Source organism: Petromyzon marinus, chromosome 64 (assembly GCF_048934315.1).
Source record: "Petromyzon marinus isolate PM22_M1 ecotype Great Lakes invasive population chromosome 64, UKy_Petmar_22M1.pri1.0, whole genome shotgun sequence".
In the NCBI taxonomy this organism is placed as follows: domain Eukaryota; kingdom Metazoa; phylum Chordata; class Hyperoartia; order Petromyzontiformes; family Petromyzontidae; genus Petromyzon; species Petromyzon marinus.
In genome coordinates, this window is record NC_133730.1 from 6113851 (window position 1) to 6127925 (window position 14075).

The 14075-nt window shown below is 50.3% G+C and overlaps 1 protein-coding gene across 1 annotated transcript in view; it reads left to right on the forward strand.

Annotated features, from left to right (window-relative positions):
- Positions 1-808: 808 nt before the first annotated feature.
- The window catches only part of LOC116956288 (E3 ubiquitin-protein ligase SIAH1A-like), a 29773-nt gene continuing 16506 nt past the window's right edge, over positions 809-14075 (forward strand). Inside the window, exons 1-2 of the mRNA XM_032977778.2 lie at positions 809-985; positions 3708-4165. Of these exons, the coding sequence (XP_032833669.1) occupies positions 3710-4165 (456 nt within the window). The 5' untranslated portion in view covers positions 809-985; positions 3708-3709. The remainder of the gene's footprint in view (positions 986-3707; positions 4166-14075) is intronic.

Genomic DNA, 14075 nt, shown 5'->3' on the forward strand with positions numbered 1-14075 from the left:
ATAGAACATGAAGACCCAGTGGCATCTACATCTTCAGAACGTGAAGAACCAGTGGCATCTACATCTGCAGAACGTGAAGGACCAGTGGCATCTACATCTGCAGAACGTGAAAAACCAGTGGCATTTACGTCTGCAGAACATGAAGAACCGGTGCCATCTACATCTTTAGAACGTGAAGAACCAGTGGCATCTACATCTACAGAACGTGAAGAACCAGTGGCATCTACATCTGCTGAACATGAAGAACCGGTGGCATCTACATCTGCAGGACATGAAGCACCAGTGGCATCTACGTCTACAGGAGATAACACAAATTTAAAGCCATTTCCCCCGTGTTTAGTGTACACCTGCGTACAACAAGGTTTGGAATCGACAGGAGCAAAGTTAGGACTTGCGAACGGAATTCGACTTGCGAACAGAATTCGACTTACGAACAGTAAACCTCTGCAACCTAACCCGTTCGTAAGTCGAGGAGTCCCCTTGTCCCGCAGACTATTTCCAATCTTCCGGAAGGCGAAACACTTCCCGGAATCGGAAGAAGTCTTCCGATTTAGGAAGATACCACAAAACAAAATCTTGACTGTGGTTATCACACCTGATGATGATTTGCTTGTGTTGCAGTCGAAACGTCGTTAGAATTTTATTGTTTTATGTATTTTTATTATTTTATTGTTTCCCTTCTACGTGACTTTACCGATAGAACCAAGAATATCATCCAACCCCGTGTAACCCCACCCCCTTCCCCGGTGATGTCACGAATAAGTGGGTGGGGTAGCGGAGGTGTGGGCGGGGCGCGCGCTCCTTATTAGGGCAACGAACAGGAAGTAGGGCGGAAGCAGTCGTCACCGTTAAAGGCGGCGGCGGCGGTGGCGGTGGCTCAGAGGCCCCGCTGAAGGATTTAAAAAAAAAATTAAATGTCTTTAAAATGTTCCTCTTTTATACTTTCCTCGATCCCGCAAGATATCTGACGACGACAACAACAACGGTACCGTCTGATTGTTTACACCTTCACCCAGCGCCTCTGTTGTTGTTGTTTTTGGTCTCGCGCTCTCGCTCCGGTTTGTGTTATACGCTTAATAAATTAATAAGTATATGTGTTTTTTAACTCTTGTATAGTGGTAATAGTGGTGTTAGGCGCAACAACCAGCTCTACAACAAACAACAACAGCAGCTAGCATCAACAGATGCCATTCGTTAGCGCGACAGTTGCCAGCAACTACCGTAGAGATGTACTATACACTTCCTCTGTCGCCAACAACACAACCACTACCAACACAACCACCAACACAACCACCACCAACACAACCACCACCAACACAACCACCACCAACACAACCACCAACACAACCACCAACACCACCACCAACACAACCACCACAACCACCAACACAACCACCACAACCACCAACACAACCACCACAACCACCAACACAACCACTACCAACACAACCACCACCAACACAACCAACACCACAACCACCAACACAACCACCAACACAACCACCACAACCACCACCAACCACCACAACCACCAACACAACCACCACCGACACAACCACCACAACCACCACCAACCACCACAATCACCACCAACACAACCACCACCAACACAACCACCAACACAACCACCACCAACACAACCAGCAACACCAACACAACCACCACAACCACCACCAACACAACCAACACCACAACCACCAACACAACCACCACAACCACCACCAACCACCACAATCACCACCAACACAACCACCACCAACACAACCACCAACACAACCACCACCAACACAACCAGCAACACCAACACAACCACCACCAACACAACCACCACAACCACCAACACAACCAACACAACCACCAACACAACCAACACAACCACCAACACAACCACCAACACAACACAACCAACACAACACCACCAACACAACCAACACAACACAACCACCAACACAACCACCACAACCACCAACAACAACCAACACAACCACCACAACCACCACCAACACAACCACCACAACCACCACAACCCCCACCACCAACAACCACCACCAACACAACCACCATGACCACCAACAACACAACCACCACCAACACAACCACCAACACAACCAACAACCACCACCAACACAACCACCAACACAACACAACCACCAACACAACCACCACAACCACCAACAACACAACCAACACAACCACCACAACCCCCACCACCAACAACCACCACCAACACAACCACCACCAACACAACCACCATGACCGCTACAACCACCACCACAACCACCATGACCGCTACAACAACCACCACCAACACAACCACTCGCGACATGACCACTACAACCACCAACACAACCACCATAACCACTACAACCACCACCAACAACCACCATGACCACTACAACCAACACAACCACCATGACCACTACAACCAACACAACCACCATGACCACTACAACCAACACAACCACCATGACCACTACAACCACCACCACAAGCACCATGACCACTACACCACCACCAACACAACCACCATGACCACTACAACCACCAACACAACCACCATGACCACTACCCCACCAACACAACCACCATGACCACTACAACCACCACCAACACAACTACCATAACCACTACAACCACCACCAACACAACCACCATGACCACTACAAACACCATGACCACTACAACCACCATGACCACTACAACCACCACCACCACAACCACTCGCGACATGACCACTACAACCACCACTAACTACCAGAGACATTGACACAACTACCACCAACACTTCCTCTGTCACCAACACAACCACCATGACCACTCACAACGACCACCACGACCGACTCTACCACCAATAATTCACTCTTCCCACGTCACCACTACCACCACTACAAACACCACAATCCCCGAGTTACATTCCCACTGTAGCCACAAGCAGCATTCACCACTACCGCTCATTATCACCACCAACCACCATGATCAATACTACCGCTACAACCATTAACATAGTTAACTACCCTCCACCAAGACCACTAACAACCACCACTACCGCCTCCATAACCACCACACGAACCGCTTACGACGCTTACCAGTACTACTACAACTACTACGTACGGCGCCAAAGAAGTTCAACATACAGTACATACACCACTGTCTCCAATACCGCTACTACCCAACACCACAACTATATCCTCCAACCACCACTGACACCACCACCAATATATTTCACCACTAGTATCAATATCACCGTTAACATCACTGTCGCTAACACCACCATCACCACAATATCTCACCACGACTATCACTATGTCACCACCACTATCAATATCACCATGAACACCACCACTGACACCAACACCACCAATATATCTCACCACCACTATCAATATCACCATCACTGTCACCAGTACTCTCAATATCACCATGAACACCACCACTGACACCATCACCACCTCTATATCTCACCGCCACTATCAATATCGCCATTTACACCACCACCACCACTATATCCCACCACTACTATCAATATCACCATGAACACCACCATCACTGACACCACCACTATCTCACTACCACTCTCAATATCATCATTCCCACCACCACCACTATATCTCACCACCACTATCAGTATCACCATTATCACCACCTACAACCACCATCACCACCACTCACAGAGAACCTACTCCGACCCCCTTCGTCTTCCCCCCAAGGCATGAGCCGCCCTTCGTCAGCCGGGGGCGGCAAAAGCGGCGGTGGAGGAAACAAGCAGAGCCAGGGGACGACGTCTTCGGGCCTCGCACCATGCGGCAGCGGCGGCGGCGGTGGCAGCAGCGGCAGCGGCAGCAGCGCCGGCAACTCCACCTCGTCCCCTCTTCACTCGGGCTCGCAACAGCAGCAGCAACAGCAGCAGCAGCAGCTTCAGGGGCAGCATCAACAACAACATCATCAGCAGCAGCAGCAAGGCCACGAGCTGACGGCGCTCTTCGAATGCCCCGTGTGCTTTGACTATGTCCTGCCGCCGATCTTGCAGTGCCAGTCGGGGCACCTGGTGTGCAACTCATGCAGGCAGAAGCTCTCCTGCTGCCCGACATGCCGGGGACCGCTGTCACCCAGCATTCGCAACCTGGCCATGGAGAAGGTGGCCTCCACGGTGGCGTTTCCCTGCAAGGTAGGTGTGGTGGTGACGGTGGGTTGGTGGTGGTGGTGATGGTCGTGGTGGTTAGTGGAGAGACTTGTTTTTTGTTATTGGAATGCATTGTGTATGGTGGTGATGCAAGTTGAGGTATTGTGGTGGTGGTGAGGGTCCTGGTGATGTTTCTTTGCAAGGTGAGGTGTCGGGGTGGTGGTGATCGTGGTGGTTGTTAGTGGTTGTTGGTGGTGGTGGCTGGTAGGTGATAAATCTAGAATCACTTTTGAGAGAAGATTATAATGGCGGTTGCTGTGTGGAGAGACTCGGTGTTGTTGGTGGAACACATTGGAGGATGGTGATGCAAGGTGACGTGTCACCGTTGTGGTGGTGGTGGTTGTTGGTGGTGACTGGTTGGTGATAAATCGAGAACCACTTTGGAGAGTGGATCATAATAGTGGTTGCTCTGTGGAGAGACGTGGTGTTGATAGTGGAACACATTGGATGGTGGTGATGCAAGGTGAATTGTCACCGTGGTGGTGATGATGGTTGGTGGTGGCTGTGGTGGCTGATACAAATTGAGAACTGCTTTTGAGAGTGGATCATCTCGCGGTGGTTGTCCTGTACGTAGAGTTGAACTTATTTCGCGCCGTACGTAGCCAACCGTGCGAATCGGAGAGACTTGGTTTTGATATTGCAACGGATATTGGTTTTGGTGGTGATGCAAGGTGGCTGGGCCATGGTTAGATTGGGCCCTTTCAGAGGGATGTTGCGATAGTACTTTGGTGGACAAGGTTGGTAATGGAGGTGTTGGTGAAGGGTGGCTAAAAGTTAGTTTGGTGGTTGGGCTGTGGGTTGATTGCTCACGCTCATGTGATTGTCAAAATTAGCTTACTCGGAATCAAATTATTTACACTGGAGGAATCTGATGAGCTATACAGCTCTTTGTCACAGATGTATAATGGGGACACGCATTGGCGGAGTCAGTGGAGGGGGTGGGGTGGCACGTGCCCCCCCAATGATCTGATCGAAATCCATAATTTCGATCGGATCATTGGGGTTTATTAGTAATAGAACGGGATTTTGCGACCCCCACTGCCACTGTGTAGCATATAATTACGTGCCAGGGACTCTATGAGATGATAGGACAATAGTCTGATTCCATAATTGGCAATAAGTAACGGCAAAGCGGTTATAAGTGACTCACAGAATTTTGCGCAGTTGCGTATACAGTACACGACTTCCCTGAAGGCATCAACACCTTCAGCGAGCGCGATGGCGATCACACAACGCCGTTAGAATCCGACCCTCGCCATCACCACACACGCGTCGAATAAAAATCAAGGGACAGGTCCTTACTTACTAACAACTCCTAAAATTGTTAATTGCTGGAGGGGTTGCCCCCCCCCCCCCCACCTGAAAATCCTGGCTCCGCTATTGGGGGCACGGGGTCAGAACGTTACAATAACAAACAATACAGAAAACACAGTAGTAGTGCAAAAGGAGCTCTAGTCGGTCGGATTCCTCCTATTATAAATGAATATTCTGAACTTTTCAAACATGCCACAAGTGGGCCCAATGGTGGCTAGCTTTGGCGGCAGCAGTGGTGGCGGTGGTGGTTGTTGGTTTTTTGGCGAGACTTAAAATTTACATGATGAGACCTCCTTTAACCAGTAACAAGACATAGTAATAGGTTTTACCCTTTTAACTGGCACAAAAAACTGACACCTTTATTCAAGGCATCATGTCTGCAATAACCGCAACACAAGCAGTCAAAATGCAAACAAAAAGACGTACTCTGATAATAATATGCACTGTCCTTGAATTTGATTGGTCCACACCCGAGACGGCTTTCTTTAGAGCCTAGTCTCCACTGACTGATTGTGTTGCGGTTATTGCAGACATGATGCCTTGAATAAAGGTGTCAGTTTTTTGTGCCAGTTAAAAGGGTAAAACCTATCACTATGTCTTGTTACTGGCAAAGGAGGTCTCATAATGTAAATGCTCACCCCGAGCCCTCAATACTCTGATAGTGCGCTGTTTTTTGAGTTGTACGCCTTTTGGCGTCTTCTGGTCCAACACCAGTGGAGACTAGGCTCTAAAGAAAGCCGTCTCGGGTGAGGACCAATCAAATTCAAGGACAGTGCATATTATTATCAGAGTACGTCTTTTTGTTTGCATTTTACTTGCTTGTGTTGTGGTTATTGCAGACATGAAGCCTTGAATAAAGGTGTCAGTTTTTTGTGCCAGTTAAAAGGGTAAAACCTATTACTATGACTTAAAATTTAGTTTCACTTTTGAGAGAGAGTCAGGGGGTCATGCCACAGAGCCGTGGCTCAGACTTGGTCCTGCCATTAGAATGTGATGGCGGTGTAAGGTGTGGAGCCTGCTAGGCGTTTGTAGCTGATTTGTATTTGGATTGTGGGGTGACTGGCATCTATCATAAGAATATGATGATGATGATGTTTTTATGCCGAATTTATTTCGTACCCTGCGATGGTGCAGTGGTAAAGAGGTTGGTATTTGCGTTTTTTGTTCTGGGGTGGAAACAATGGGGGGGACCACGTTGTGGGAAGCTGACTGGGTGGGTGGTTGTGAAGTGAAGGGGGTCTTAGAATGGCCCGTGGAAGCGATTATCGCAGAGCTGCTTCTGAGATCTCGCTTGAGGCGGGGATGAAACAAAAATTAACTTTGCACCCACTCCACCACGGAGAGCAACGCTCGTCGAATGACCAACGAACCGATGTTTTAAAATCTCTCAGCCGCAGTTACGCAACCCAAGTGCAGACCCACGTTTATTTTCACCGATAAGTTACGTATATATATTTTTATTATTATTATTATTATTGCGTGCGGTCATTGGCGCGACCGAGTTGAGACGAGTAACAGAAGGCGGACGAGACCTGGACGTTGAACCCAGGTTTCGTCTAACCCCTCGGGCCGTCCCAGAGGTACGCACACCAGAACCCCGTCCGGTGGAGCTTTTTCAAAACGGGTGCGAGTGGAATGGTGGTGTGGAAGTGGAGATTCCTGCTCCGTGCTATTATCGCCTCCGTGGATGTCCGATCAACGCAGGCCACTTTCACACTTTGCTCACCTCCGAATCCCTTAGAACGTTAAGCGAAATAGGGAAACGGCCGTCGCGATGCAGACGGGGGGGGGGGGACTGTGGTGGTGGGGGGGGGGGGCATTTGCGTTGTTGGTTTTTTGCGGCGTGCTATGAACCCAGCGGACCCCGAGTTCGATCCCAGGCACTGGCGATCATTAGGGGGGCAGACCTGGAGTCTGTTGCATGCTTCAGAGACGCCCGTCGAGGGCCTCGAGAGCTTTAACATCGATCGCAAGTCACGGGAAAGCCTCGTCTCGGGATTCGTCCGACCTGGCGAAGTTCTCATCTGGGACGGCGCTGCCACCTCTGGAAACCAGCCATGCTGAAGAGACGGCAGTGCAAGACTCCGTATCACCCGTACCCCAGCAGGCTTGCTACCGGCGTATCATTCCCGGCAGCAGCACCTTTTTTTCTTTTAAAGACGTCGTTACTCACCGCGGAGAACTGGAGCGACACGACCGCCGACGGTAGCTGGCGCCAACAACTGAGCCTCACGACCTCCCTGCGTGTAGCGAGATGTTAACTCCCTCGCCTGGTGTACAGGAGGTCGTGGGTTCGATGCCGGCCCTGACGATGCCTGCTGGAAATTTGGAGTTTGCGTGTCTCTCTCTCTCTCCTCATCATCATCACGGTGGCTAGGAGATGTTAACTACCTCGCCTGGTGTACAGGAGGTCGTGGGTTCGATCCCGGCCTGACGCCTGCTGCTGTATATTTGGAGTTTGCGTGTCTCTCTCTCCTCATCATCATCATCACGGTGGCTAGGAGATGTTAACTACCTCGCCTGGTGTGCAGGAGGTCGTGGGTTCGATCCCGGCCTGACGCCTGCTGCTGTATATTTGGAGTTTGCGTGTTCCTTTCTCTCTGCCCGTGCTCGCGTGGATTTTTCTCCGGGTCCTCCGTGGTTTCCCCTCCACATTTAGAATAGACGTTGCGCATTCCGAGTGTTTGGCTGCTGTACATTTCCACACGATAAGCCACTTGGTTTAACTGGCATTTTGGGCCAGGTCACTTCTGAAAGATGCCTATATAGCTCAGTGGGCCTTAACCTGGTAAAATAAAAAAAGAGTTAATAGTTAAAATGTTTAAATTAACATGCCATGCTCTTCCTCACCTGCACAGCGATTATAACCTTGGGGGATTCGTGCCTCGCTCGACGCTTTATCGCAACGCTGCAAGGCCCGCCCGCCTTGGGAGTTGGCATCGTTGGCGTAAGTCACTTCCACTAGCATCCGGAGGCAACAGAGCAGAATCCAATAACAATGCTATACTCAGTGTTGTGTAGCACGATTCGCACAGGGCCTCAAAAGCTCTTTACTCGAAGCTTGAGTTACGGAGAGAGCCTGTTATAAAATATTTTACGTAAAAAAAAAAGTGAAACCGACTCCAATCCCCCAAATAGAGCCGAGGGAGGAAGGGGATTTCCAGAATCGCGGTGCTGGGCCGAGAAAAAAACCAGCAACCTCTGTCCGTCTCCCATCAAAACAAAGTTCTGGTCTTTGGAATCGCAACGAGTTTTAGACCAGAATCGGCAGGTCTCCTGAAGCGTTTTCTTGGTGGGCGATAAACAACTTCTGCAGATCGGCGAGATGCTAAAACTATTTCTTTTTTTGCAGGTAAGGCCCCCCCACTGAGATATGATGCAGTTCTTTTCTTTAACAAGCTGAGCTGGCCATCGCAAAACGATATCCTCGACGAAGTGGGCCTATCGTCATCGCGTGGAAATGTATTATGGGCAAATGATGGAGTTTCGGAGCCATCCGGTGGCTTGGTCGGCATCTGTGGCCAGGAGGAGCCTCGCTTGGGAGAGAGAGAGGGAGGGAGGGAGACGCTGCCTCCTCCTGCAAACGCGGTGGCAGGCGGTGGGCACGGCTGTGCGGTTGGCGCCAACCAAAATGTGTGTCGTTAAAACCCGCCACCACCCGACACGGCCAATCGGCAAGGGTTTGTCGCGTGAACCAAACATGCCAATTAAACGCGTAGGCTTTCGCGACCAATATTACCCATGAGAAATTGTTTTGGGGTTAGATCGAGTAAAAATTCCTGACCAAGTACAGCGCACGGTGCGCGTGCGGTTGTGCCGGGAGTGTCAAATCCCACGGCAGCGTTTACAGTTCGAGCACCGTGCGTGGACGTTGTCGCCGGGGGTGACAACAGCGCGTGTCGTCGGGCGGACAGCCCCCAGAGTCTGTGGATGGATCCTCCAGCCCTGCGTCGATCTTAAATAGACGGTGGGGTGGTGGAGGGGGGCATAAATGTGATGGTGTCGTCGTCACTCGCGAGGCAATCCTCGCCGCCCAGCGCCGTTTCTCGGATGACGATGCCCCAACAGTCGGAGAGGGCAAAGTGGTACTTTCATTTTTAACGACGACCCTGCCACCCACCCCCCCCCCCCCCCCCCCCGGGATGGATGTCGGCCGACAGATTGACTCGTAGGCTTTCACGACCAAAATCAGCCATAGTACAGGTTTTTTTTGGGTTCGATCGTGATCGAACCCAACTCGCGTGTGTGTATGTGAGCGGTAGTGTAGTGGCTAGTCGCGCTGCGCTACGAAACCCGGCGACTCCAGTTCAATTCCCGCTCACGGCCACCAACACCAGAGTCACTGGCGGAGCCAGTGGGGGGGTGGGGTGGCACGTGCCCCCCCAATGATCTGATCGAAATCCCTAATTTCGATCGGATCATTGTGGATTATTAGTAATTAATCGGCATTTTGCGACCCCCCACTGCCACTGTGTAGCATATTATTACGTGCCAGGGACTATTAGATGATAGGACAATAGTCCGAGTCCATAATTGGTTACGGCAAAGCAGTTATAAGTGACTCACAGAATTGTGCGCAGTTGCGTATACAGAGTACACAACTTCCCTGAAGGCATTCACCTTCAGCGAGCGCGATGCCGATCACACGGTTAAAATTCAACCCTCGATCGATGGCTGCCCCCCCCCCCACCTGAAAATCCTGGCTCCGCCATTGACCAGAGTGAAGATTATCTGAACCGGTCCTGGGCCTTCCATAGGAAGACTCCGCCTCAAATGTGTACCTGGTGCGGTATGTAAATATCGGCACTGGGAGACAAAGGCGGCCGGGCATGGCGCTGACCAGCCCACCCCCTCATGCGCGATGCTTGCCTTCATAGGTGTCTGCTCGCTAACAGCACTTGCCTCAACCGCCTGTTACGCCTGTATGGGGGATCTTTGTGTTTGGTGTGTGGATCAGGTGCACAGCGGTTAGCGCTACGCTGCACTACGAACCCGGGGAGCCGAGTTCGATCCCCTCTCACGGCCACGAACACCAGTGATGATTGTTCTGAACCGGTCCTGGGCCTCCCCTAGGTCGACTCGGCCTCATGACTACCTGGTGTGGTGTATAAACATCACCACTTAGGGAGGCAAAGGCGGCCGGGCGTGGCGCTGAGCCACTCGCCCCCTGCTTGTGCCACAGTGCCCGGGCCTTCGCGGGTGCTGCTCGTTAACAGCACTTGCCCCAACAGTCTGTTAAGGCTATACGGAGTGGCGGGCGGGGGGGGTACCTTTGTATATATATACACGTACAAAAAGGTGTCTCGCTAATTGGACCGCTGTTAAGACATGCCCGTTGCGTTCACTGCAGTCCCGTGCAGTCCCGTGGGTTTCAATGAAAACATGATGATGATGATAATAATAATAGGTGCACACTGTACCTCCCTGTAGGGAACACCACCACCTGGCCTCTGGACCTACACCCCCCCCACCACCACTGAGTGCGTGTCTCCAGCGAGCATGCGCATCGCTTTATCACTCCACTGCTGGATGACTCCCGCCCTGCCCCCCCCCCCCAGGCCCGCGTCTTGCCGTGCGGGCCGCTTGATCGTACTTCACCGCGTCCGTGGTCGGCGCACGTTTGGTAGGGGGGGGGGGCGGGGGTGGGTTTGGGGAAGGACCCAGGACCGGTTGGAATATCGCTCGCCCACCTGTGTTTGCCGTGGCCGGGTAATCGAACCTGTGGTTTGGCCCGGCTTCGTAGTGCGGGTGCGCCCGACCGACCGACCGCCCGCAGCCGCTGCGCCATCGCTCCGAGTGCATCGTTGGGCGTCGTTGTGATTTGAGCGACCGCACGGCGGTTGGAGGCACGAAGGGAGTCCGAGTCGTGGATCTTCGCCGTTCATCCCCTGGAAGAGAAATCCGGCAACGGCTGTGAACCCGTCCCGGTTTACCCCGTATTCTTGTCGAGGGAAATTGAGTTTTCAGGGTCCTTACGGCGTACGGCCGTTTCAATACCGAACCATAAAAATCTGATGTATCTACATTGTGTTTTGCCCTTGTGATGGGACTTTGTTGGATGAACGTTGAGATTTATAAGTGCACAAGGTATCTACTAAGGTCTGAAGAGGTCTGTAATCAGGTAGGGCACTGATAAGGGGTTGACAGATATGTAGTGCTGAGTGTAGTAGTGGTGATTGTCTATCTGTTTGTGTTTCTCCCTTGTGATGGGACTTTGTTGGATGAACGTTGAGATTTATAAGTGCACAAGGTATCTACTAAGGTCTGAAGTGGTCTGTAATCAGGTAGGGCACTGATAAGGGGTTGACAGATATGTAGTGCTGAGTGTAGTAGTGGTGATTGTCTATCTGTTTGTGTTTCTCCCTTGTGATGGGACTTTGTTGGATGAACGTTGAGATTTATAAGTGCACAAGGTATTTACTAAGGTCTGAAGTGGTCTGTAATCAGGTAGGGCACTGGTAAGGGGTTGATAGATATGTAGTGCTGAGTGTAGTAGTGGTGATTGTCTATCTGTTTGTGTTTCTCCCTTGTGATGGGACTTTGTTGGATGAACGTTGAGATTTATAAGTGCACAAGGTGTCTACTAAGGTCTGAAGTGGTCTGTAATCAGGTAGGGCACTGGTAAGGTGTTTACAGGTATGTAGTGCTGAGTGTAGTAGTGGTGATTGTCTATCTGTTTGTGTTTCTCCCTTGTGATGGGACTTTGTTGGATGAACGTTGAGATGTATATGTGCACAAGGTGTCTACTAAGGTCTGAAGTGGTCTGTAATCAGGTAGGGCACTGGTAAGGAGTGAACAGGTGTGAATCCGGTGAGCCGTGACGCTCTTTTTGGCAGATGCCGGGCCGAGGGTGTGGGGGTCCGGTAAGTTACAACAACAAATGATGCAATGAAAGATGGAGAAAAATTAAAGCAAATGACGAATAATAATAAATATAAAGTATTGAAGTGCAAATTGCACTCGTAGATACACTCCTGCAGATTTGCCAACGCCAAATTCACGCTTGGGGCATAGTGGCAAAAGTCACAAACCACACCAAGACAACAACAACAGTCCCAGACCACACCAAGACAACAACAACAGTCCCAGACCACACCAAGACAACAACAACAACAGTCCCAGACCACACCAAGACAACAACAACAACAATATCAGACCACACCAAGACAACAACAACAACAGTCCCAGACCACACCAAGACAACAACAACAGTCCCAGACCACACCAAGACAACAACAACAGTCCCAGACCACACCAAGACAACAACAACAACAATATCAGACCACACCAAGACAACAACAACAACAACAACAGTCCCAGACCACACCAAGACAACAACAACAACAACATCAGACCACAAGAAGACAACAACACAGTTGCTCGATTACATTGCACATTAAGAATGTAACTGTCGATCCACGGCAGTGAAAATGTGGCTGCTGTGTCCGTTGAACTTCTTTCGCACCGTACGTAGCCAACCGTGCAAATCGGAGGTGCGGGGGAAGGACAACAAACTAAACACGCAAAAATCAGTAATTAAATGACTTTAAATCTAAACGATGAGTGACTTCCTAATTTTCGATTTAAAGCTTTCGTGACTGCAAGGATTCATCTTCTTTGCTTCTTTCGGTAAAGTCACGTAGAATGAGAATAAAATAATACATTGATAAAATAAAATAACACAATAATATTCTCACGACGTTTCGGCCACAACACAAGCGGCCTTCATCAGGTGAAGGGGACGAGACTGTCCTCCAGACGAGACTGTCCTCCAGACGAGACTGTCCTCCAGACAGTCTCGTCCCCTTCACCTGATGAAGGCCACTTGTGTTGTGGCCGAAACGTCGTGAGAATATTATTGTGTTATTTTATTTTATCAATGTATTATTTTATTCTCATTCTACGTGACTTTACCGAAGGAACCAAAGAAGATGACTTCCTAATATCGGAAGGAAGAGCGTTGCAGACGGCCGCAGAATCGCATCTGAAAGCGCGCGCCACGCGATGGCCACCGTTTTTTTGTTCCATTGCGAGACCGTGGGTTCTTTTTTGAAACTCTGTGGAGGGTCACCGTAAGTTTGGGTGTCCATGAACAGTCTGGATCTCCATACCAAGCCCACAGGGACTCTTCTACTTATGAACATTCGACTTGCAAACTTTCGGAGATACGAAAAAACCCTGTCTGTACTTAGTGGAGGTGGCATGTACATCTTTAGAACACGAAGAACCAGTGGCGCCTACATCTGCAGAACGTGAAGAACCAGTGGCATCTACATCTACAGAAGATTAAACAACTTTTAAAGCCATTTCCCGTGTTTAATGTACATGCCCCGTGTTTGAAATCGACAGTAGTAAAGTTGGACTTGCGAACAAATCGACTTTACAAACAGACCTCTGGAACTTAACCCGTTCGTAAGTGGACGAGTCCCTGTATGGGGTCTCAACAAAGTCCGCGGTTACTAATATCGTCAATTGCCGTTGCACCTTAGAACCTGGTTTTCATCGCAGCTCCGTTGGCAGAGTCGACCAGTCTCTGCTCTGCCGGTCTGCGGGTGTCTCTGTGCAAGCCATCGGTGAGCGG